General features: G+C 40.2%; 1 protein-coding gene across 2 annotated transcripts; it reads right to left on the minus strand.

Moving 5' to 3' along the window:
* Nucleotides 1-2,785: 2,785 nt before the first annotated feature.
* galm (galactose mutarotase) lies at nucleotides 2,786-26,885 on the minus strand. 2 transcript variants are annotated; one of them, XM_030071173.1, is made up of 9 exons: nucleotides 26,772-26,885; nucleotides 24,192-24,379; nucleotides 23,177-23,331; nucleotides 20,641-20,754; nucleotides 18,355-18,447; nucleotides 14,116-14,197; nucleotides 4,758-4,908; nucleotides 4,316-4,490; nucleotides 2,786-3,223 (listed from the first exon to the last, which is right to left on the minus strand). In XM_030071173.1, exons 2-9 carry the CDS (start codon nucleotides 24,376-24,378, stop codon nucleotides 3,146-3,148), a joined length of 1,035 nt encoding a protein of 344 aa, XP_029927033.1. In that variant the 5' UTR covers nucleotide 24,379; nucleotides 26,772-26,885; the 3' UTR covers nucleotides 2,786-3,145. The 2 variants fall into 2 exon arrangements, with proteins under 2 accessions (XP_029927033.1, XP_029927034.1); XM_030071174.1 differs by lacking the exon at nucleotides 26,772-26,885 and adding an exon at nucleotides 26,155-26,354.
* Nucleotides 26,886-27,405: the final 520 nt, after the last annotated feature.

Here is a 27,405-nt window from a genome sequence, read left to right on the forward strand (position 1 = left end):
ATCATATATGATACACATTTTCAATTCCATTTTTCGTTTTCAGTTTCATCAATACTTGACCAAAATCCTGTTGTATACCTTTGAACACTTCCCCTGTTCACCCTGGACCATACCATTGGCACTTCAAGTACATATCATATATCATACACCAGAAAGGTCATGTAATAACATATTTTTTGAATTTTATATATATAATATATATATATAATATATATATATATTATATATATATATATATATATATATTATATATATATATAATATATATATATTCAATTTCAAAAAATTGGAATTTTCTGCCAATTCTTTCATAGTTCAGGCCTCATAGGGTTAACTTCAAAAGCCAGTTAGTTGCTGACCAATGATCCAAGCTCTGAACTGAAAACATTTTCATCAGCCTGCTGCTCTCACCCATTTTGATAAATTTGATATTATGTTCTGATTTTCTTCATTTTTACAGCATTTATTATGCACATTATTATTATATCTGTGTGAAAGGGTTTTAAGCCCGGCTAAGACTACAAGACTTTTGGCTGATTTATCCCTGATTTACCCCTTCCCACAATCGGAGGAGAAATCTGGTCAGGGACCTTGGTCGGTACCAACTCACAGCCCAGATTATCTGGTAATGTGGGGGGTTACAGATCCAAGCTTAAACCTCCTGACTGCTCGCAGACTCATTAGGTGTCAGAATATAAAAATCAAAAACCGCTCCCTCAACTAATTACAGTTCTTGATGAAAAGGCTTTTTAAGTATCCCTATGATTTTTCCCACTGAAGGTATATGAATCAGACAGATTGTACACTCAGCATACCTCAGCAAAAATAGCCCCAATAGTTCAGGAGCTCACAGAGATCACTTGGTGTGATTCTGTAGTGAAATTCATCGTAGAGCTGACCCACGTTTGCACCAGTTTGGAGTTGAACCATTACAACAGAGGTGTTGCTGGATGGCTGGCCACTGACTTCTGAATTCAGCCCCAGTCTGTTGGTTTGCTGGTCTATGACCCAGCACACTGAGCTCATAACACTCCTCCATATGACTACATCCAGTGCCATTTTTCACCAGATCCTTTTAGGAGAATTTGTAAGACTTCAGTTTTTCTTTTCCTTTTTTTCTAGTACTCCCTTCCATCTTTTCTTGATATTAAGGAGATGTCCAATAGGCAATGGTTTTGTTTCTGCAGCAGACCACTGCACACTCTTTGACTTCCGTCGTCTCCGTCTTTCCTTACAGAATAATACACTTGTTATCGTCATGGTCAGTTGGTTCCAACTGGGAACTACTTTTTCAGGTTCCAAACCAATTGGTTTTTGGTTGAAATGCACAGAACAGCTATAAATTCGGCTCTCATAATCTCATACCAGTTCCTTGTTTGGTTGAAAAGGCCTATCACACCCCCAGTGCAGTCTAAAATGGCGTGTGTCCTACCTGAGATGAAGCAAAGCACTACAGAGCATTTACTGTAAATGGTTTACTAAACAGACTTAATGAATATTTTCCATTCCAATTAGGATGACTGAATGAATATTTGAACAAATGTGAAAAAAAATAAGGTAGTTAGGGGAATTACCAAACTTACAGTAATATGCCTCCCCAATCTCTTTATTAAAGAATAATCAGTTAGTACATATTATTTGCATAGAATCAAAAAGGACATTACAAATAACATTTTGGCCAGCTTGCACTATATTCTTCTTGCCCAGTACAAGCTGGCCAGTGTCAACCAACTTGTTACAAAACCCACCACAGCATTCATATGCTGAAATACCTCATAGTGAAGAAATCAGCACAAAATTACAAGTTACACAGCCATGAATCCAAGCTACAGAATTAATAGATATTACACCAAAACCTGGATTGGCTGAACTTACGCTTCAGCCTAACAAATGTTATGGTGCTGAATTACTTGGATGATTAATGTTCTTAACTTTCCACTTACAAAAACTGCATTGCTTTACACTGAACTACACAGCAATTTGGTCTCCCGGATATGAACCATTCAAGTGGTTGGGCTGGCAAAATGTATTAATTTGAATCAGTTGATTATCTTCACAGACATTTGGAAATTCTTAAATATTAGTATTTATCTTTTAATCTTTACATTGGATTTTGCTGCACTGAATGTCATGTCTGACATGTCAGTATAGGCACAAAATTATTCAAGTAAAGAGTTCCACATTGTTTCCACATTGAAAAACTCAGTGGTCCATCTTTAAACAACAAATATATCCTCTGTATTCTGACAAAAGCCTCATTTAACAGTACATCTTTACTCAACAAAATTTAAGGGAAATACAACTCATCAAGTATATTTTTCTATTTATGGCACGTGAGCAAAGTCAGTTTGAGACCTGGTTAATTAAACAGTTGTCTTTTCGTCAAAAAATGTGTACACTTTTTTATTAACTTGTAGGCATGTGCCAATTAATGTCAGTGCCAGTTAAAGGACCATACCAGTAACCCTGCATGTTTATCCAAATATCTACATAATGTATATACTTAATGTTTCTACTAATCTTTTCCCAGAGAAAGGAGTCATATTTTAAAACTATGATATCATTTTTCTGACCTTTTTATCCAGCCATTGGTTTCCATTCATTCCTCTATGATATGAAAATTTACCAACCATTCTTCACACCAGTATTCCATCACCATAATAAAGCTGTGAATATTAGTTTTCCTAAAAGGAGCAGCATTGTTTTGTTCTGATGACTTGAAATTTGGTGCAGTCTCTCCACCAGAAAATAGTCCCCGAGGAAACATTTGCTTTACACAGCCAATTCTGTTATGTGGTTTATGAATGCGGATGACTTTGTTAGCTACAGAAGCATAAAATTATAAGGTGGGTGTTACAACCAAAAAATCTAATTTGAAAATTGAGGGATTTTGTTTATGTGTTGTCAAATCCATAGTACCACAAGATTTGCAAAATGATATGTTGCAAGGTAAAATGTGGGTAAACTGTAGGAAACAGGCCAAACATTCAAAAATCACTAGCATGGACCTTTAACACAACACATATTTCTGTATATCCAAGTGCTTCTTCATCTTTGTGAGTTATAGAGTTTTACCCTTCATCTTCAAAATGATACTAACAGAAGAACAGAAGTACATTCAGGCCAGAATAGGCGGTCACGGAGGTCAGACAGTGGTGAAAGTAAAGTGGGTGATGTGTTGGTATTCCTCACCAGGATGCAGCAAAGAGTCCGGAAACAAGGCCTACAACATGTACACACAAAGACAAGCACAGGCACAGAAAAGAGGAAGAAGAAATGAAAGCCACAACAACAAAAATGGTTTAGTAAACTTGACTTTTAGGATACTATTGCTATTTACTGTAACTACATCACAAGTATAAAATGAGAAAATTCAATCCTTTAAAGGCCCCATGCTGTCCACTTTTCCAGGCTTTTATTTTAACTGTTGATCTCCCTGCAAGATGTGTTTGTGGTTTTGAGTACCTGTGGTCTGATAAATATAGTTTCACAGCTCCTCTCTCTTGCCTTTCTCCTGGAGCTCTGGCAGCACGGCTTGTTTAGCCAATCAGAAGAGAGAATCAGCCCCTCTCCACTGATTGGCTGACTGTTTTGAGTGACATATGGTCGGGCCAATCACAGACAAGTAACTGAAACCTACGCTGCTCAGCAGAGCTCCAAGGTACTCACCAGTAAACAGGAATTATCATCTTATATAGATCTATCTTATGTATGATTGTCATGGCTACTGCTGAGCGTGATGTTGTACGACCATAGATGTCTGAGCCCGACTCAGATCCCAAACCACAGACGGCAGAACACACCGGCAAAGCCGGTACTGTATTGTGTCAGGTTGATGAAACAGTTGGCACTGAAATGAGCCGAACAGACGGGCAAATGTGGACTAAAATCCTGCGGGACCCGGGAAAAAATGACCATCAGCCACTGTGCAATGAAACATGAGCCTCCTTGCATCCGTCTATGGCAGAACAACGTTTCTACGTCATGTGGCTAACTTGTTAGCTTGTTATCTGGGGAGCGGAGGCGGGCTGGCTAGTTTAAGTGGGCGGAGTCACCATATGTGTGACATCACAGAAAGGAGGAAGTGCTGTCCGTGCGTTTTAAAGGGAGAGTTTCAAAAAATGGGCTGTGTGCATTTCTCCGTTTATCACAGGTTTAATGCATGGGACAGTATTTATGTGGCCCCGAGACCTTCCCTATCACCAAAAAACATCCAAATTGCATTTTTTCATGCCATGGGGCCTTTAAGACAGGGGTTTTGAACTGCAGGTCTGTGAAAGTATTGCAGGTGGTCACTGACAGAATAACACAGTACCTGGTTAACAGCATCAGGCCAATTCTGTGTCTCCAGACAGAAGGAGCAGTGCTTCTTGTATTTAACTCCACCCTTTCCTGTCACAGAGCCATCCAAGAAGTTGGCAGTGTAGAATTGGACTCCTGGTTGGCTGGTGGACACCTCCAGGACACGCCCACTAGTTGGGTGACACACCCTATGATGCCAGAAGATGGAGATGGTCAAAGGTCTGTCAAACCATAAAAGTGTATTAAAGAAAAAGGACACAGGTTCTATGTCTTTCCCACTCTGTTTTATGGCTCTTGCTGTGTGCATTATTGAGCAAATGAATCAGTGAGGGAGTGAGAGAAAATGCATTATTCTACATATTCTATGTTCAGGATTAGCAGTGAACTTCAAATGCCGTCCCGTATGCACGCACACACACGCACACACGCACGCACACACACGCAAGCATGCACACCTGGCAGTGTGTCTCTCAGCCCAGGGGTCTCCAGGTAAAGCCAGACAGAAATTGTGGTCGAACCCTGGCAGTGGAATTTTCTTCAACTGAGGGCCAATTAGAACTGGACTTCTGAGGTCAAAGGGCGTACCATCCACTGCTCTTACCTCTCCTGCAGACACAGACAGATTAACCAAGTTACTGATCAGTCATTACACATCACTGAAATGATGTAAAAATGACGGCTCACTGAATATACTAATTATAGAAATAAACTTACACATATTATAAGAAAGAGTACGAGTAATCATTACACAGAACATATAAAAGCATCACAGGGTGATTCAAAGAAATCTTGGAGAGTGCTAAACAAGGTCTTAAATAGGGGCCAGAAAACCAATTTGCTCCCGGACATTGGTAACACACACATGCACTCACACACCACAAGCAGCACTACCAGCAATAACAGTCTTGCGGATAAATTTAATGATTATTTTGTCTCCATTGGAGAAAACTTATCTAATAAAATCAGCCAACCTCAGGATGCCTCCTTTACCTCCATTACCTGTCAGGTAATGTTTGACCTGAATTGTTTCTTCCTAAAACCAACTGATTGTGATGAAGTTTGTAAAACTGTCATGCACATGAAAAGCTCACATTCAGCTGGAGCTGATGAAATCTCCAGCAGAATCCTGAAAAGCATTGTTAGTGTAATTGCTGAACCTCTTGTTTATTGTATCAATCTATCTTTACTTTCCGGGGTAGTGCCAAAAATGGTGAAAATTGCATGAGTTACACCGGTCTTCTCGTGATAATAATGATTTGTGCAATTATCATCCAATTTCTATCCTGCCTTTCTGGAAACAGTAGTATACAATAGACTGAATAGCTACCTGGACAAGCTAAACATCATTGTGCCATCCCAGTATGGTTTCAGGAAAAACAGTACTACCTGTATGGCAGTATTTGACCAAATTGAAAAGATCAATGACGTCATTGATAAAGGTGACTGTGGTATTGCCATTTTTTTGGATTTATCTAAAGCATTTGACACTATTGATCTTGACATCCTAGTTAGTAAGTTGCATCACTATGGCATCAGAGGCCTCGTGCCTGATAACCCGAAGTAACCCGAACTGTGTGAATGTGCAGCTTAAGAGATTTGGTAATACTTTTATACTATATACTGTATTTAATACTGTATAGGTCTTCCCCACTCAATAACAATTTTCCCACAATGCATTTTCATGTAGAGTAGATTACTATGAACATATACCACTTCACCACTATAGTAAAAAACAGTATAATACTTCTGAAATATGGCAACTACAAAAATATTTGTTAAAGTGTAATTTGTCAGGTCTGCAGTTCATCAATCAGTCAGCTTTGAATGATCATAAGCAATATTACGCTGCAGCATTTCCCTAAGCATTTATCTTGAGGCTAGAGGGAGGTGAGTACCATCTCAATGGGTCCAATGTCTTTTTTGAAACCAATCTGACTCTATGGCAGCAGATCGTGGTCTAGATGGACAATTTGTCAGTTCAGGAGGATTCATGCCAGGATTTGACCAGCAACTGACAGTAAGGAGACACCTCTGTGGTTCTTCCAGGCCTATTGGTTTCCTTTTCTCTTACACAGATGAATAATTGAGACATCACTGAATTCCTGGGGGACAGTTTCTAACTTCTACAATGACAAGGAGAGATCAGTCAGTCATTTTGGGATTAATTTTTACTTCAGCATGTTGACTATTATATATACAAGACACAAGAAGCCTTAAAGTCATAATGAAATGTTATTTTGTTTCCTTACTTTGATATAGTGAAACAGGATATTTGGGGAGGGCAACAATTGGGGTCCGGGTATTATAATAATACCTCGGTTGCAGAAAGTATTCTGACCCCCTTCATTTTTTTCACTTTTGTTATGTTGCAGTCTGATGCTATAATCGTTTGAATAAATTTTTTTTCTCTCATTAATCTACACTAAGTACCCTATAATGACAAAGTGAAAACAGAATTTTAGAAATTTTTGCGAAATCATTAAAAAGGAAAAACTGAAATATCACATTGACATAAGTATTCAGACCCTTTGCAACAACACTTGAAATTTAGCTCAGGTGCCTCTCATTTCTCTTGATGGTTGCTGAGATGTGTCTACACCTTGATTAGGATCCAACGGTGGTAAATTAAATTGATTGGACATGATTTGGAAAGGCACACACCTCTCTGTAGAAGGCCTCACAGCTGATGCAATGCATATCAGAGCAAAAACCAAGCCATGAGGTCAAAGGAACTGCCTGCAGAGCTCAGAGACAGGATTGTTGTAAGGCACAGATCTGAGGGAGGCTACAAAAAAAATTTCTGCTGCACTGAAGGTTCCCAAGAGCACAGTGGCCTCCATCATTCTCAAATGGAAGAAGTTTATGAATTTAAACGATTGTAGCATCATGCTGCAAGATAAGAAAAGTGAAAAAAGTGAAGGGGGTCTGAATACTTTCTGAATGCACTGTACTTCAATGATTTATATTATTCTCAAAGTCAATGACAAATCATTTGACCAATAAAACATTTTCGACCCATAAAAATGCGCTACACATATTTCATTTTTTTGCTGATGTTTTTGATTATATTTATCATAACTATGATCTCATGTTTAACATATAACATAAGACTATGAACATAAAGCTTAATAAAAAGGACCAGCAAACCTTGAAAAAGTTGAAGTTAAGGAGACAATCCCAGATACAATAGGCTATTGAGTAGGCACTAAGTCAAACCCAAAAGCACTAGCTCCACTGCATCTGAATATAGAATTAGTTAAGACTTTATTAACTGTAGGAGCAAGTAGTCTATCCTTGATAAAGTACATATTTATATATATTTTTTCTCTTTTCTTGGCTATAGGCTATAAGAAATTGTGGGATGAATTGGAAGCACTCCATGTCTTTGTTGAGCCTGATGGATGGACATGAAAATGTGTTACTCAAAAAAGATGTAGAATATCTCGTAGGTCAAATATAATCAAAATAATCTTTTGTTGGATGTCCTTTGGGCTGATCTGCATTCTAACTGTGACCTACTATACATGTACGTCTGTTATAATGACACCCAGGGCAATGCTGTGCCATCTCATCCCCTCAAATCACCCCCTTGTTGAAAGCTAAAACAACAGAAAGCACCCTGTCAGACAGACTGAAAAACTCGCCTGGACTAACTTGTCTACTTGAAAGTTGCCTCACTCTTGTAAAACTGACAAACAATAAATTTCATACATTCAAGTCCTGGATAAACCACTGGTCTAATCTTCAGTACTTGAGGCAGATTTCCATTTTAACTAACACACATTTTGTGCTATAAATAAATAGTAATTAGCTTCTGTGTCTCCACTGAGGCAAGACCTCCTTAGGGGAAATCAGGGCAAATTGGAGAGGAATGAAAATGTTTGTCTGACAGTGCATGAAGGCACACACACACACACACACACACACACACACACACACACACACACACACACACACACACACACACACACACACACCAAATGTACCTGCACTCACATGCACAGACAACAGTATTAAGGCACATGTGCAGCAGGGAAAAGGAAAACAAAATATAAGCACAAAAAGTGGATGTATGGGGAAGTCTATGTATTATATTTTTTTACGATTACATATAAATAATTGTAGTTTGAAAGTGTAATATTTCTCACTGATTGACAGGCTAAATGTATTGCTGCTTGCAGTGACACTAAAACAGAGAACACGTAAAGCCTCAGACAGTGGAGGAAAAGTTTTTCAATCGATGCATACAGAGGACAGTCTATTGGAAAACGAAGACATTAGAGGGAGTGGACATTGATGCCACAAGCCACTCAGCCAACTATAGGACCCTTGCAGTTTTCAACTGTTGGAGAGGTTTGTGTATCCATGTCACCATGAGAGCTGCTCTGTCCAGAGCATTAAGCTCCTGACGGGTCTCCCAAATTATGCAAAGTGGTCTCAGGTGCGCTGCCAGACAAAGAGCAATTCAGAAGCCCCTACGCAGTGTTGACATGTGGAAACACACACCTTGCCCATAATTCAGATTTCGGTACATGGAATGTCACCTCTCTGAGCGGTGCAGAGCGTATGCTGGAGGTCAAGCGATACCAGTCAGATAGGGTTGGGCTAACCTTCTATATAGTCTCGGATCTGTATCCATATTCATGGATAGGGGCTAGTCTCCACAGTGAAGCGGCAGGCAGGTGTGGGGTTACTTGTTATTCTCCTGCTGAGCACTGCCATTTTGGAGTTTGTCACAATGAACAAGAGCATCCTCCATAATTCTACTGGGAGACTTCAATGCTCATGTTGGCAATGATGGAGAAACTTGGAGAAGGGACGGCCTACCAATCTGAACCCTGGTAGTGCTTAATATTGTCCTTTTTTGCTAGCCATGGACAGCCGATTACACAAAGTGCACTTCGTACCCGAGCTCCAACGCCAGCACTTGATAATCAACTTCATAGTTGTCTCAATAGATCTGCGACAAAATGTTTTGAGCACTCAGGTGGTCTAAAGAACACACCTAGTGAACTTAAACATGGAGGACCATGTAGAGTATATCCATAATGGGAGAACTGTTCTGAACATGTCCAGCTTGGGTGAGACTCCTGGGCTGACCCAGAGCACGCTGTGAGGATTACACATTCCATCTTGCCTAGGAATGCCTTGGGATCAACCAGGAGGTGCTGGTGGATGCAGCTGTGTAACAGGATGCTGAGCCTGATCCTGTTGCCACTGCGATCTGATCCTGGATAAACATTGAATAATGGATTGCCATATGGATGAAATTTCTATGCTATGTTCGACAGGCTGCTGATTTCATTACTGGTACATCTGGCTTATTTGTTTTTAGAATAGAATAGAATAGAATAGAAATACTTTACTGTCTACCTTTTGCGTGCAGAAGGCAGAAATTTGTCTTTGACTTGTATACATTAAAAACACTTTTACATAAACATACTAAGTACATCACAAGACACGTTAAAAAAAGTTACATAAATCATAATAGAGCAACACTAAATAGCACCAAGAGCTTGATGGTAAGAACTGAACTCTTGTAAGTATATAGTGCATTGTGCTGAGGTAGGATTTAAATAACATGTTCCATAATGACTGCCTGACATTTTGGACTATGTCAGGTAATTATTTAGCCAAATTAGAGTATGTGGTCAGTTAATCATCACAGCCTTGTTTTTAATACATCTGATTAGCATACTAGCTAATGTAACTTGTAGGGGCTAGCATTAGAAGTGGCTAATGATTTGCTTAGTTTAACTGAGCAGACTTACCTCCATCTAAAACTCTGAACTCCTTTGAAGGACTATTCCATTTACTACAATTTACCCACATTTTACAATACAACAAAGCATTTATAAATTATGAGGGGATACTAAAGATTTCACACAGAGCACTGTAATGGTGGTAGAAAAAGATGGTGGATGTGGCTGGCGGAGGTGCCGCTGCTCCGGGCAAATCTAGAATAAAACCAGAGATCGCAGCTGCTGATGGTAAAATCATTGTGGGATGACAAATTTTTAAACTTCCTTGTTATCAAAAAGAAAACTCTGAGCCAGGACGATATTGTTTTACTGGCTGTGAATCACTTTGGGTCAGAATGGATTGAGAGCTCCAACAAAGTTCTCTTTGAACTCTGCCCAAGCTCCACACATCGCTACAGAGCACATAAAGGTTCACAAAAAGACACGAATAATGTTACAAGTTGCCTGAAACTACTCAACGAGGTCGGTGAAAACATCCCTCGCTTTGTGTCTCATTACCTGGATGAACTGCCGCCTGTGACTTTTAACAGCCTTGACGTCTCCTGCCTGCTGGGGAGAACTGAACAACTAAACGCAGACATTTCTATCATGAAACAGGCTATGGCTGTGCAGACTAACGTCTGTGAGGACTTTTGTACAGTAACAGTGGATTTAAACGCCTGTGTGTGATCGAGCAACCAGGCTCGGGTGGAGGGAGTGTGCTTGCTCCCCGGGTCGGAAAGGAGGATTCGGGCCGGAGTGTGAAGAGTGAGGCGCAGGAGCCTGGAGCCCTGGTACGAGAGTGTGTGATCACGCCCCGGATCGACGTGGAGGGCTTGAGCCAGGGTGAGGAGAGTGTGGCCTGGACGCTTGGAGCTCAGAGCTTCCCGAGTGTGGAGCAGAGTGGCGGAGTGGAGTGGCGGAGCGGGGGGGTCCCCAGCGTGGAGCCGTGTGGTGAAGGAGGGCCGCCATCGTAAACGTGTCACTGGTAATGCTGCTATACAGTCCAAACACCGACTAAATCCTCCAAGAGTGAAGAGGACAAGGGGCATTGTTGGAACCAGCGCTGGGGGCAACATGCAAGTTGTAAAGACTAAGTTGGTGAGTGCTTTTGCCACTAAATTCTCGCCAGCCTTAGACATGGAGACTCTGGCTAATTATCTGAGAGACAAACTTCACCGTGATGTTACCTTCCAAAAGACTGAAACTGCCAGAAGTCGGTTTAGCTCCATTAAAATTACTGCCGAGTGTAATGAGGTTGGTGAAATGTATAATCCACAAGTTTGGCCAGAAGGGATCTTTGTACAGCGTTTCTATGAGGCGCGCAATTCCAGGGCTACTGCAGGGCCAGTGGATGTAAAAACACCTGCTACTACAAGGAATGTGCCTGAGGCTGGGGCATCTGCGGCAGTCTAAACATGATCTTGTGATATGACCATCAGGGTTGTGTCATATAATGCACGTGGTTTGCGTGCAGGACAGACAAGCTCATGGAGAACGCTGATACCTTGTGTATTCAGGAGACTCTACTCACTAAACAAGATCTGGATAAACTTATGAAAATTACAGACCAATTGCGTTGGCTAGCATACTGTCTAAAGTATTAGAACAGATTCTTTTAGATAAGCTTAAAGAATACATAACTACTGACAACCAATTTGGTTTTAAAAGTAAACACAGTACAGACCTGTGTATATATGCTCTTAAGGAAGTTATTAGTAAGTACAGTAGACATAACACTCCAGTGTTTATGTGTTTTCTGGATGCATCTAAAGCATTTGACCGTGTCAATCTCAGTAAACTGTTCTTAAAATTACAAGTGCAACCCCTTATCAGATATGGGGTTCGCCCATACCTTGCAGGTGAGATGGGGTAGAATTACATCTGCATCATTCAGGATGACCAATGGGTCCGACAAGGTGGAATTCCTTCACCTGTTCTTTTTAATGTATATATGGATGATCTCTCTAAGAAGTTAAAAGCATGTAAGACTGGTTGTATGGTAGGGGAGAGCCTCATTAACCATCTGATGTATGCTGATGATTTAGTTGTCCTGTCTCCTTGAAGTGCTGGTTTAAAACAACTGCTCAGAGTGTGCTCAGGTTATGGTGTGCAGTTTGACATTAAGTTTAACTCTAAAAAGAGTGTTGTCATGATATTTAAAACTAAAGAATACCAGAAGTTGAACTTTCTGCTGTTCCTTCTGTCTGATCAAGTGCTAAACACACACACACACACACACACACACACACACACACACACACATATATATATTTATATATATATATATATATATATACATACATACATATACAGTGGTGTGAAAAAGTGTTTGCCCCCTCCCTGATTTCTTATTTTTTTGCATGTTTGTCACACTTAAATGTTTCAGATCATCAAACAAATTTAAATATAAGACAAAGATAACACAAGTAAACACAAACTGCAGTTTTTAAATGAAGGTTTTTATTATTAAGGGGGAAAAAAAATCCAAACCTACATGGCCCTGTGTGAAAAAGTGTTTGCCCCCCCTGTTAAAACATAACTTCACTGTGGTTTATCACAGCTGAGTTCAATTTCTCTAGCCACAACCGGGCCTGATTACTGCCATACCTGTTCTCAATCAAGAAATCACTTAAATAGGACTTCTCTGACAAAGTGAAGTAGACCAAAAGATCCTCAAAAGCTAGACATCATGCTGAGATCCAAAGAAATTCAGGAACAAATGGGAAAGAAAGTCATTGAGATCTATCAGTCTGGAAAAGGTTACAAAGCCATTTCTAAAGCTTTGGGACTCCAGTGAACCACAGTGAGAGCCATTATTCACAAATGGCGAAAACATGGAACAGTGGTGAACCATCCCAGGAGTGGCCAGCTGACCAAAATTACCCCAAGAGTGCAGCTACGACTCATCCAAGAGGTCACAAAAGAAGCCAGAACAACATCTAAAGAACTGCAGGCCTCACTTGCCTCAGTGAAGGTCAGTGTCCATGATTCAACAATAAGAACGAGACTGGGCAAAAATGGCATCCATGGGAGAGTTCCAAGGTGAAAACCACTGCTGACCAAAATGAACACAAAGGCTCATCTCACATTTGCCAAAAACATCTTGATGATCCCCAAGACTTTTGGGAAAATATTCTGTGGACTGACAAGACAAAAGTTGAACTTTTTGGAAGGTGTGTGTCCCGTTACATCTGGCATAAAACTAACACAGCATTTCATGAAAAGAACATCATACCAACAGTCAAACATGGTGGTGGTAGTGTGATGGTCTGGGGCTGCTTTGCTGCTTCAGGACCTGGAAGACTTGCCATAATTGATGGAACCATGAATTCTGCTCTCTACCAGAAAATCCTGAAGGACAATGTCCAGCCATCAGTTCATGACCTCAAACTCAAGCGCACTTGGGTTATGCAGCAGGACAATGATCCAAAACACACCAGCAAGTCCACCTCTGAATGGCTGAAGAAAAACAAAATGAAGACTTTGGAGTGGCCTAGTCAAAGTCCTGACCTGAATCCTATTGAAATGCTGTGGCATGACCTTCAAAAGGCGGTTCATGCTTGAAAACCCTACAATGTAGCTGAATTACAACAACTCTGCAAAGATGAGTGGGCCAAAATTCCTCCACAGCACTGTAAGAGACTCATTACAAGTTATCGCAAACGCCTGATTGCAGTTTTTGCTGCTAAGGGTGGCCCAACCACTTATTAGGTTTAGGGGGCAAACACTTTTTCACACAGGGCCATGTAGGTGTGGATTTTTTATTTCGCCTTAATAATAAAAACCTTCATTTAAAAACTGCATTTTGTGTTTACTTGTGTTATCTTTGTCTTATATTTAAATTTGTTTGACGATCTGAAACATTTAAGTGTGACAAACATACAAAAAAATAAGAAATCAGGGAGGGGGCAAACACTTTTTCACACCACTGTATATGTGTGTTTCAAGTATTATGCTAAACATGCAAAATCACTGCAATCCTTGAAACTAATTTTCCAGCTCTGGGTCATATCAGCGTTTCTATGTCTTGTTTTGTTGCTCAGTGTTGTGTGTGTGTCTTGTCTTTTACCTGTAGGAATTGATGTGTCATCCACAGGCAGGTATGACTGAGCACCAATGGACACTTCATGGTCATAGATATCTGCTGCACCCTACACATGCACACAAAGAACAGAGAGATACAAGTTTAGTACCACTGTCCCTTGGGCACTGCACTGCACGCACAAACACAGTGCACGTTCTGATGCTTTGTGTCAGATCTCCACTTTGTAGATCTGACACAAAGCATTGGAGTCAAGTTGTAGGGTTTACTTTATTTTTTTATTTATGGCCCAGTTAAATAAAAACAGCTATTAAACAAATACAAACTCTATAATATAACCCATCCTCTATGATAATGCCCTATTAACATATTGTGGATTGTATTTTTTGTATTGCTTTTGTTTTGATATGATCCGCTGGCTCGCCAAATTGGTCACAGCTGAGATGTACGGGGGGTTTAAGAGGACACAGAAGTGTCAGGCGCAAAAACTAAAAAGCCCTGGGAGTCTGTGGGAGACCAGGTTGAAAATTTGTTGCTGATGAAAGTGCACTAATTGATTTCACATGGAAACAGTGTATCGCTTCAATCACCGAAGACACTGGATTTTGTGCTGGAGAGCAGATCAGTCCATCGAGCCGGCGTGACAGTTCAGATTTTTTTTTTTTTTCCTGAACTAACTGAATGGAGACTTCCATTTTAAAGACACTATTTTGGATTATTCATTGCTCACTGGGATTTACAGAGACCCTGCCAAGGATTTGTTTGGTGAGCACGGAAGCGGACATCGACTGACTCTTTGTTTTTTTGTTTGTTTGTTTGGGAACTGGCTCTTGTGGTGTGACAACATGCAGGTAATGGACAATGAAACAGCGTTTTCACTGATGGAGCTTATGTTTTGTTCTTTGTTGGTTTTTTTTATGCCACATTATCCCACGTTATTTATCACTATACATATATATCAGTATACATTTAGTTTGGCTGTTACAAAGTATCAGAGCTCCATTTTGGAGATTTAAGTCAAACTAGTGCTGCGCGGTATACACGGTATGACGGTAGAAACGATATAAATTGAGCCACGGTAGAGATTTGTGCTCTACCGTGGTATCGTCAACTTATCGATCACGGAATTGCGGACAGAATCGCGGAATTAGCCAAATAAAACGGAATCTATTTTTAACTCAGAATTTGACATAATAACAACCGCACCGGCACCGCACAAGCACACAACTCATAATACTACATACTAGGGGTGCTCCATCACGGGTACCTCACGATTCGATGCAATTTCGATTACGGGAGCTTCGATTTTTCGATTATAGCGATTACAGTGTTTGTCGATTCGATGCGATTATTGGTGCCACGATTCTTCGATTATTGCGATTTTTACAGCTATTTTCCATGCAAGACTGATTTTGTGTTAATCTGTGGCTAGCTTTGTAAATAAATAGCCCATAAATTAACTCATGTCACTCTCAAAATAAAGATTTTTTGAACATTTGACTAGGAATTATTTTTCAAAGACAAAATATTTTGACTGTAATCTGGGAGTGAAAGAATTGCATGAGCCAGTTCCATCATAACAAAGTAATTAAAAAAAATTGGTACACAGGCACTACAGTACACCACTGACTTTTATGTATGTATGTATGTATGTATTATAGTTTATAATTTATCGTGTTGCGAAAGTACTTGACGGTGGCGTTCGTTTTGTGGGTGGAGATAAAAGGCCGGCGGATCAGGAGGGGGCTTGTCTGTAAAGTCTGGTTTGACGTGCAGCTTCATGGGATGCAGGGCGAACAAGGGCAACCGCAAATTAAAGCCCGACTCCTTCAGCATTCGCCACGACGAAAATGGCCTAAAATATGTCACCGTGTCTTTCAACGAATGCACAAAAAATCACAAAGATGATGAAAAAACCATAGAAAGCCTGCGGGGATTCATATTTGAGAAGCCAGGTAACCCACTGTGTCCGGTGGCCTCCCTGGAGAAATAGCCTACCTCTCCCTGCTGCCTCCTGATCCACCTGCCTTTTATCTCCACCCAAAGTGGACACAGCGTGACAGCGCCGATGTATGGTAAATTAACAGTATACTTTTATTATTATTGTTACAACCGACGTTAGGCATAGCATACGTCTGCGCAAAAACACACCTGTCGCGAAACGCACGCCACCGTCCAAACATAATTGAACACTATTTTAACAATTGCACTATTAATGGAAATATCCAGTTCAACATTAACGAACCCAAATAGCCTGATGTGAGTAGAGGAACCAAAGTTCAGTGTTTATGTTTGCAGCTAATTTTAAATATTAAACCAAATGTTCTGTGACACTTTTTGCACAAGAGAACTGTTTACAATATTCACTTTATTTTTGTGAGAATTTTTGTACTTCTAAATCAGTACCTCTCTTGTTCTTTGGACAATAAATGCTCAAAAAATTACATTATATCTTTGTTTTTTTTTTTTGTTGTTATTGTTTTTAAAACAATTTAGCCTTGCAAAGAGTCTAAAAAAACCCATTTAGAAACACTTCCATGATAAGTTTTACAACATTTATACCGCGATATATACCGTTACCGTGAGGGATGCAATTTATACCGTGATATGAATTTTTGGTCATATCGCCCAGCACTAAGTCAAACATCAGATCAGTTTCTCTATTTGGCATGCCCTCTTACCCTACAAATGACAAAAACACATCCTCTATTGTACCACAGATACATAATGAGATTGTACATTCTAGTTGCACACTGCACTTGTCAAACTATTAATATACACTCCATATGTATCTTACATTAATATTATTATGACACTAATGCACAAAAACACATCATCCAAGACAGACTGCACTGTGCTGCTTTCCAGACATCATTGCCATCAAGTGAACAAATGTGGCCATTAGGGCATCAAGCAGGGTTAATCATGAGGGACAGCAACGCATACGGAAGCATGGCAACAGGATGTTATTTCTTCCAGTCAAAACAACTGGCAGAGTCCAACACCCACTGGAAACAAGCTTGACCTAGTGCCAAGAACACAGACGTAGCCCTAGCTGCGGTTATACAGGGCCCGCAGCAGCACATGGTATGGAGTACCAGATGGTTTGGTACTTCATACTCCCGCAGAACACCCCAACGGGACACCCCTGGGGACACGGTCGTAAGCCTTCTCCAAAACCACAAAGCACATGAAGACTGGATATTCAAACTCCCATGAGTTTCCGTACAAGAGTAAAGAGCTTCTCCACAGTTCCACAGCCAGGATGGAATCCGCATTGATCCTCTTGAATCAAAGACAATCGGCCGTAGAGTCTCCTTTTCAGCACCCTTGAGTAAACTTTCCGAGAGCTAACTCTCCGGTCCTCCCCTTTAAAAATCGGAACCACCACCCCCCATCTGCCACCCCTTAGGCACTGTCCCCGACCTCCACACAACACTGAGGAGATGTGTCAGCTATTACAGTCCAACAACATCCAGAGCCAGGGTAATAGCCAGAGTCCTCAGCCAGACGTTCCCAGTTCACCCTCACTATCTGCTTGTGTTTACCTGGTCTTTCCGGCAGCCTCCCTCATCATCTGATCAAACTCACCACCAGGTGGTGATCGGCTGACAGCTGGCCCTCTCTTCACCCAAGTGTCGAGAACATATGGCCACAGGTCTGATGAAACAACTACAAAGTCAATCATCAACCACTGGCTTAAGGAGCCCTGGTTCCAGGTACACTTATGAGCCTCCCTATGCTTGAACATGGTGTTCATTATGGATAGTCCATGGCTTGCATGCAAGTCCAACAACAAAGCACCACCGCTCTGGCTCCTTCCCCTCCAGAGAGGTGACATTCCACGTTCCAAAAGCCAGTTTCTGAACTGTAGGTCCAGTCCGTCAGGGCCTCTGCCACAACCCAACATCTGTGTGGCATCGCACCCGGCTCCTACTACTCCCTTCGCAGGTGGTGAGGGCCCATGTGACTTTTTCGGACTGAGCCTGGCCAGACCCCCGTGACCAGTCTGGCCAACAAGCACTTGCCTGCTTGAACTGCTCTTTGTCTGACCTCTCTACCGTGCTACATGCTCCCAACAGCTCAGCTCCCAGGGTCACAGGAGTACACAAACCCCTCCACCACAATAAGGTTAATAGATAACAGTTCACTGTTACCGCTTACTTATGACAATGCTCCTTATCACTATTCCTCTTTCCTCTTGCAATCCTTTAAGCTATCTTCTATAAAAAATGCTTGAAAGATTAATTCATTTTGTGTCCTTACCTGTCCACCCAGGTTGAAGTAGGAGTGGTTGCTGAGGTTGATTGGGGTGGTTTTTGTAGACTGAGCCTGGTATTTAAGTGTCAGTGTTTCCCCCTGCACACAGAAGTATCAGCATAAGAGCACACTTTTATTGATGTTGTCAAAAACTGCTTAAATGAAAAAGAAAAAAAAAACAGACAAACTGGAAACAGTAGTCCATTTTATTTACATAGCCAGAGGATACCAAATCAATGACTGCTTCATTTGCAGTCACAATAAATGACCCAATTTCAGACCTACTACTGTATGCACTTATACACATGATTATCAACAATACCACAATCAATTGTTGGCATATTTCAATTACTACATTATCTTCATAACACATACAGACACCACAAATCATACAGGATACCAAGAAATTACAAAACATATATAACATACCACACACAAGAGAATACTGACAAATTGTTTTGGATACCCTGATGCGGGCTACAATAAGCTTGTCGTTAGGGTTGGGACCACTTATTGACAATGACTGAAAAATCAACAACATCAGATGTAGATTTAGCCCCCCAGTGGTTGAACTGAAGCTGAGAGTGGGGCACTTCTGCCTATCCAGTATGCTGAAAAGGAAGGGCTACTGCAAGAATGAAACCAAACTATTTCAATGGCTTTCAAGTCACTGTTTGGTAAAACTGAACACTCATAATTGGCAGGTTTTGGGATAAGACATAATAAGACATTACATTACTCATCTTTTCCTTAAGATATTGTAAAGTTAGGATCTATTTTAAAACTGCTGCTATATCAACACAGCTCTCCATTAGAGAATTTTACTCAGGATGTTAAGTATTGGCATTGAGATGCAGGACGTCGAGAAGAAAAATCATTGATTTGCCCTATTTGCTCAAACTAAATTATTTTTTCAGTATGCTTATTGGTGGCAAATCTCCACATATGAAGTGACTTTTCCAAACTAAAGAGTGAAATCCAGAAGCATCCACTAAACAGCAGTGAGTGAACTCTCCATACATACAAGACTGGACTCACCAAGGACGACTCAACCGAGAATACAAACCACACAGCCATACACTGACAGTACAGAAACACCCTCACTACATTACAAACATCCTAAAAATTAGTTATTAGACAATGATATAAAAAAAATTTGATAATTAGACCCTCAAGAAAAACGCGATTATGCAATCGCATGAATTCCCGCATAAATCACCCAAATGTCGCTGATAATGCGGGGGTCAATTATTTTCCAAAAGGGCGCATAATCCCCTCAATAATCGCAAATTCCCGCGGAAAATATGCGAAATATGCGGGTCTTGCTTGATTTTCCCGCAATTTCACCGCATAAAATGATATAAAAACCCTGCATATTTAATCGCATAATCAAGGATTTTAGCCCATGTAATCAAGGATTTTAGTCCGCATAATCAAGGATTTTTGGCCGTGTTTTTCTTGAGGGTCTAGATAATACATAAAATTATACAGTAACTACAAAGCGTAAAATAAAGATAAATAAGTAAACAAATGATAAAAAAGAAAAGAGACAGAGGTAAATCTCAACCACCAAAGACTGCTCATTTACAATATAAAACTATCATGGTGAATAGAGGGGGATTTTGCAGCAAATTAGTCAACCATGTATGATGGGGGATTCTTCGTATAGTTGATAAAGGGTTGCCATATTTTGTAAAAAAAAAAAAAAAAAAAAAAAAGGTGAACAAGATCCCTTCTTATGATTATTTTACTAGTTTTGCTGATAATTTTCTGTTCCAATTTTTCAAATATAATTTTCTGGTCATTTCTTGTAACTTTTCAAAAATTTTACAATTTTTTTGGGTAATTTTGGAAACAAGTTTCTTGGAATTTTTTCAACTATTTAAGGGGGAATTTTGTGATCATTTCCTTATCATTTTCTACTACATTTTTTGCACATTTTGTATTTTTTTTTTTTTTTTTGTAACTTTCTTGTTACATTTTTTTTGTTTCTTTTTTAGTAATATTGTGGCAATTTTATGCCAATTTCCTGATAATTTTATTTCCAAAATTTTGGTTGAGCAATCGGTAATATTTCTTTGCTGTACTTTTTTGATATATGGAAAGTATCTTTAAAAGAATTCAAATGAATTTGCTTTGCTTTCAAAAGGGTTCATTTGCTCATATCCACTTACTTATTTCTCAGTAATGCAGTGCTTTCAATTCTAGCAGCTACCCCTCTCTCTTCAATGTGGGGCTACTAAAGATGCCAAGTGCAGCTTTACATCTGAAAATCAAGTCTAAGTGGTTTACCTGCAGAGTGTAGGTGACAGAGACGTGTACCTCTCCAGGATAGCCCTGGTCACCATCTGGACTAGTATGACTCAAACATACACCACCTTCCACCGCCTCAGCAACCCAGATGGCCTGAAGAGACAAACACACATCTAAGTGTGTGCGGGGTGTGTGTGTGTGTGTGTGTGTGAGTGAGAGAGAGAGAGAGAGAGAGAGAGTTTGTTGGTGTCAGGCACACACTTCCATTCACAATTTCACGGCTGTCCTTTTGTCAATAGGGAGGGGAAATGTTAACTTGGCGTCTGCTTGTTGTGTTCAGAAAAGAGGAAAAAACATCATTCATATCAAAGACTATGGACAGAGAATGCAGAGTGAGGTACAGCCTGCCATCGGGGGCAGTGCTGAGCACTCTGCTAAACAGAGCAGAATATATGATAGTCAATGAGGCTAAATACTATAAAATTGACTATAAAATTGACATTTGACTCCAAGCCCAATATTTATGATGCAGACAGAATAATAAGATGACATAAATCCTAACCCTAACCCAGTTTCAAAAAAACAACCACATCTTTGTTGCTGATCTCAGTAATTGGTGTGGACTATCAGCACAGTGGCCTAGTACCACTAGATCATTTGAAATACTGAGATAACAATCAATTTGACAGGAAACGGGTAGAATTGGCTTTCATGTTCACAAAATTTGAGACATGCATAGATATAGATATAGTCTTTATTGTCCCACAGTAAATCTGTTTACACAGCCCATACACAAACAGCAACATACAGATAACCATGGTCATAATGCATGGTGATAATGCATGGTTGCCAGTTCCTGATGCAAACACCAGGGGGTGACGTGCCAATTTTCCCTTCCAATACTGAAATTGGAGCCATCGACCTTCAATCTATGAATTAGCTTTTCTGTTAAATGCTTAACATCTGTTGAAACAGAAAGTATATCAATAAATTAGTCAGTGCCTTCCTGCTAACGACCAGTGTATGCATAAATGATTTGATTGCGTGCATGGTTAATGATTTGCTTCACTGTGAAACACAGAGGAGAGGGAGATAAGGGAGAGAAACGTGTTGATAGAAACCCACAGCACTGTGACATAAACAGTTCAGCAACGACTTCAATAAGCAAGAGATGCTGTATGTTCCATGACAAAACCAAAACCAACCACAGTAGCAGTGAGGAAACAGTTTAACTTTTCTAAGAACACTGGAGGACTTTTAGCTCTATCTCTATCCCGAGCATCTGCTTAAAACGTGCCGTATGTTTGATTTAGCCTAAAATCACCCCAGGCAGTGCAATTAAAAAGAATAATTGTGTTTTAACTTCTCAGTGCTGACATTAAAGGCTGTGACAGTTTGAAAGCGGTGACAGCTTAATTGAAATATGCACTGACCTCTGGACTTATCAGCGTTATCAGACATGCCCACCTCCATGCACATGCACAGACATGCATATACATACACACAGTGCTCCAACTCCACCAGCTGTGTAATGTCTTTATGGAGTTGTTACTTGCTGCACTGAGAGCCACTCCATCTGAAGAGATATTAAGGGAAGGAGGCAGTCTATGTGTGTAGGTGTGTGCGTGTGAGTGTGTTTGTGTGTGTGTTTATAGCAGGTGATGGAGCAGCTAACTGAATTATCTGCAATTAGCCAATGCACATTTCGGGCCTCAAGCCTGATGTGTAGACTGTTGCTCTTAAAGGACCATAACAGTGATTTTCCAGTATGTTTTTAGCATCATATCTACAAAATGTAAATCCTTCACATTTCTGCTAAACTTAAGCAAGCAGTTGTATTTTAATACTCCAATATGACTTTTCCTACCTTTTATCCAGCCACTGGTTTCCATTCACTCCACTGCAATATGAACATAAACTTACAAAGACTTTGACAGACACCATCATCATAATAAGGTCGCCCAAATTAGTTTTCCTAAAGCAGCAGCACTGTTGTGTTTTGATGACTTCAGTGACTGAAGTAGACCATTTTCACAGCAGCCATTTTGACATGAAATTGTAGGGAAAAAATAAACTAATGACACTGATGAAAGTTCTGCTCCATTTTGGTCCAACAACACCAGAGTTCTGGCCTAACTTAAATGGAATGGAACCTTAATTAATGTCATTAGTAACACCAGTGTTTATCCTGCTGTTTCATGTCAAAGTGGCTGCTGTGAAAAAGCGATTCTGGGCAGAGTGAAACGGCCTCTCCACCAGGAAATAGTCTGTCTGATTGCTCAATACAGCAAATTATCAGTTCTGTGTATTATGAATGGGTACGACTTTACTAGCCACAAAAGGAGAACATTACAAGGTAGGTGTTGGAACCAAAAATTTAAACTTGAAAAGAAAAAAAAATCCCCAAAATTTGGCACATTTTATTGAAAAAAAAAAAAAAAAACAATTGTAGGTTGGATTACAGCATTTTTAACAATCCGTTTCTAACTCAAATTCTTGTTGGTTTTCTGCAAATTAAATTAAATTAAATGACATGGAAAATAAATGATGTTCCCATACACTGCCATTCGTTTACCTTATTGAAGCCTCTCAGCCCTCCATGCAGTGCATTTGGTCCGTTATTAATATCCAGCTGGTATTCTGTTCCGTCCACTGCAAACCTTCCCCGTGCGATCCTGTTGGCCACACGGCCCACCACTGCCCCCAAGTACCGCTGATCTGACACATAACCTGACAAAACAAGAAAACACACCACATATTATACACAAAATAATCACCATTTCAGTTTGTTTTCAGAGTAACACATCTCTAACACATGAAGCATGTGGTATTAATGAATCTAATGAGGCAAATAATACATCACAGCTTATTATTACTCTATGGTATTATTAATGACAAAGCACACATACTTCCTCAGTTTTTATCTATCTATTCATCTATTGTATTATTTGTGTGTGGACTTAAAGGGATAGTTCACCCATTTGGAAAATCTGATACATCATTTCCTCTATAGCTGTTATAGATGATAGTAGTGGTGCTGGATACTGGCTGGATGCTCCAAATGCTAACTGTTATCCTCCTGCAATTGAGGTGGACTTCCCCCCGACTGACATTCTTCAAAATAACCATCTTAATCCAATCAATTTTTTAAATAAACAAGGTTTGTGTTTGATAATGTGTAGCAGAGTTTTTACAGCCCAAATGGCATCAAAATATTGGCCAAAAACATTAATCAATGATAGAACCATTTTCTTGTATGGTCTCAGCTCTCTGTGCTGGTCCACAGCTACAACAGTGACTGGCAGGTGCCTCAAAGGTTTGTGAAACATGTGCTCGAAGGGAGTGGAGGAAGAGAAGAAGCTAAGCACAACATTACTTGCCAACTATCTTTTAGTACTCTGGAGAAAAGAAAGGAATCTACTTCTATCCTAAAGTTTGAGTCTGATGAAATGTAACAGAACTTTTATATCCTGAAAAGGTTTTTAAAAAAAAAAAAAAAAAAAGTCCCACTAACAGGACACTTGACCAGAGCAGACCCTCTCTCAGAATAACAACAGTAATTATATCATTCATTTCACACACTGCAGTACCTTCCAGATGATCATAACCCAGAACCAGGTCCTCCAGCCGTCCATCCCTCCCCTTACTGCACACAGACCTGATGATGGCACCCAGAGTCAGCACCTCCACTTTGACCTTGGGGGCCCGCAGAATCCACAGGTCCACGCTGCCCTGGCCGGGTACCTCACCCCAAGGCTGCTGGCTCACTTCAGTCATCCTCCATAGCATGTGACAGGTAAAGATAAGTGTATGCATGTTTGCCTGTCTGTGCCAAATGTATGTTCCTCTAAGCATATACATGTATGTGTATGACATTGTGCATTTCTATGTATATGTATTTGTGTATGTGTATGAAAAATATGCAGAAATATGATAGAACTACAATCCAAAAAATAATAGTAAAAACAAACGTATGGGGACATGCTCTTTTACTATTCTTTATTTTAGAAAATTGTATAACTTCTTTGGCTGTGGACTTTGCACTCATCCAGTGGTCACTTGAGCTTGGTATTTTAAGCCAATGTACACAAGTAGCTGTGATGACCTGAAGTGTTCAGGGGCACTGTCAACGCACACACACGGACACACTTGGCAAAATGAACGTGTTTCCAGCCATGGCAGCAGTTACTGGTGTTTATGACCCAAGAGCGACATGAAGAAGTGTATATTTTCAAAATAAATATGCAACATAAAGGACAATTAGCGATCCAAACATAAAAAACAAAGTTGGCCAAAATCATAAATCAATTCATTGAGAAATAAGCATATGAAGACATCAGTAAATAAGCAAATAACTGGGTCACCGTTGTAGATTTTATAATGTACATATTACTCAAATAAAGACTATCTTACATAATTTTTATTTCCACAGGAATATTTTCTTGCCTGTCTTTAAACTACTGCTTCTTTCAGCATTTAAACTCCTAGTGAGGGCAGCACTGTAAGACAGCTTTCAGGGATAAAAGTTGCATAGGCTGTTTAGGGGCTTAATGTATCCCTCAATTCATCAGCGGCACGCTCAATCAGAAAATGTGCTGTTTCCGGGTTAAATGATGCTTTGCCTCAAAACAATGTGCAGGGTTGTCTTCTCCTGATAAGTGGGTGTGTCACGGTGGAATCCAACTCAGCACTGGAACATATATAGGTCCTAAAGCCCAGTGAACTAAAATATGTTTATACACAACAGAGGTATCTGTTCAAGCAATCTGATTGGTCAAGGGTCATTTAGTAAAACATCAAGGGAGCCACATCACTTCTAACAGCTGACATCAGCAAACTGAAGCAACATTCTCCATGAAAGAAACTACACTTCCCGAAGAGGAAAACCAAACCAGGAGAAATCTGACCACTCATCAAAAATGAACAGTTACAGTTAAACAAGGTTTAGTTTGGGGAAATACACTTTTTGGCTGAACATTAAAATTGGCAATCACACCTTTATTTCAGCAATGATTAAAAGAACTGTGACCTTTTGAATGGTTACTATTAAAAGCTGTGCTTCTTCTATCAACATCCGCACAAGCAAACCTAGCTGGTAAGCACTTTAAACGTTGATTCCTATTATTTAGAACCATACATAACTCTGAGTATTTATATACATTATTACATACTGCATTCTGGCCTGGGGGGTGAGCTCCCAGCATGCCTTGGGGCGACGGACTGTTGCCTAGCTCCAGGTCACTGCTGTTCAGTATTCCCACTGCATCTAGTAGCATTGCAGCGCGCATGGCTTATCATTTAGCCTTTGTGCCATGCTGTTAATTTTAGGTACAGTGTTTTTTTTTGTGCAGCATGAATGTTACTGTTTTGGTGTGTCCCCAGTAAGTCATTTGGTGAATCTTACTAGCTAAGTCACACTGTTGCTACAAGCTGTAATGTTAATAGAGGAGGTGCAATGTTGTCCAGAAAATCATGTTGCTCATTAACACTGACTCGTTTGCCGTTAAAAAAAAAAAAAAAAAAAAAAAAAAAAAAAAAAAGCAGCTGACATACCTGACGTTTTCGACCCAAACCTTTCCGCACTCGGCAGGGTAAATAGTAGAACCCTACGTCACCAAAGCGCACTCACGAGACATGAAAACTTTTTTTTTTTTTTTCTTTACAAAGATGTACAGAATGATACTCTGGGTTACACACGCCGAAACGTTTCTAAGGATATACATATTTACTACAAATATGTTGTTCAAATAAAAAAATCCCCTCGCACTTTTACTGACGGAAATAAACAAACAAACAAACAAACAAACAAAAAAAAAACATTAACTCTCAGCGTAGCCGACTGCTTTTGTGCTGATGACGGAAGTAGCTTGTACGTGCACGTGCGTGTTTAGGTCTACGTTAAAACGTACGCATTGAATGTATACACAGGTCTGCCTGTAACTCAAATGTATGTGTGTGTGTGTGTGTGTGTGTGTGTGTGTGTGTGTGTGTGTGTGTGTGTGTGTGTGTGTGTGTGTGTGTGTGTGTGTTCGCGTGCGCGTTCGTTCAACTGCCCCATCCCAAACATCCGCGCTGTGACACTGCAGTAAGGTGAGCGCGTGTTGTATGACAGTTTACGCACTCAGGAAGTGCTCCTGGTGAAACATGGCCATTAGAAGTCGGGTTCTCACCTCACAAAGCACTAGAGCGCTTCACGGAACAGTCCAGTCCAACAGTCCAGTCACTCAGCTGTGCTTCAAAATAAGCGTCACACGACAGGCCCACGGCCTCATATGATGACATCATCACAGTGGGCCAGCATGTTTTGGTAGCTGTTTTTACAACCTCCTGCAGCACTCAATGGACGACCTATGGCTGCACATACACAATGGTCTGGACGTCTGGCCGTCAGTGTAAATGTACTGTCTGCTAAATGGATAATTACCTCATTAACTGCGGCTTTATTATCTATGCCATATACTGTTGATCAATCCCAGAGAGAGAGAGAGAGAGAGAGAGAGAGAGAGAGAGAGAGAGAGAGAGAGAGAGAATGTTCACAGTCATTGGTCCATTGCTCCATCACTGTTCATCTCTGTTCTTTATTATTGAAAACTCCAGCCCCTGCCAACACTTCACTGCAGGACAGCTGCTTTATCTGCACAGTCAGTAAAGAGACACACCACTCTGTGGACTGATTGTTCACGGTTGTGGTACACTGTTCATCCTGTAGACCCCTATGTTGTATTTCAATAAGCCACCAACTCCCTTTTGAAGTAATTTTGCTCAAAAGGGATCCTCATATCAGGGGATATTTGTTTGTGTTAA

Source organism: Myripristis murdjan, chromosome 15, assembly GCF_902150065.1.
Source record: "Myripristis murdjan chromosome 15, fMyrMur1.1, whole genome shotgun sequence".
Lineage (NCBI taxonomy): Eukaryota > Metazoa > Chordata > Actinopteri > Holocentriformes > Holocentridae > Myripristis > Myripristis murdjan.

Excerpts from the sequence above, each read along its gene's own strand:
- galm (XM_030071173.1), bottom strand. The coding sequence starts at position 24,378 with ATGACTGAAGTGAGCCAGCAGCCTTGGGGTGAGGTACCCGGCCAGGGC. Across the intron at positions 4,909-14,115 it reads TGACACATCAATTCCTACAG|GAGAGGTAAGAGCAGTGGAT; the intron begins GTAAAAGACAAG and ends CTGTGTCTGCAG. Across the intron at positions 3,224-4,315 it reads GGCCTGATGCTGTTAACCAG|GCCTTGTTTCCGGACTCTTT; the intron begins GTACTGTGTTAT and ends TACATGTTGTAG.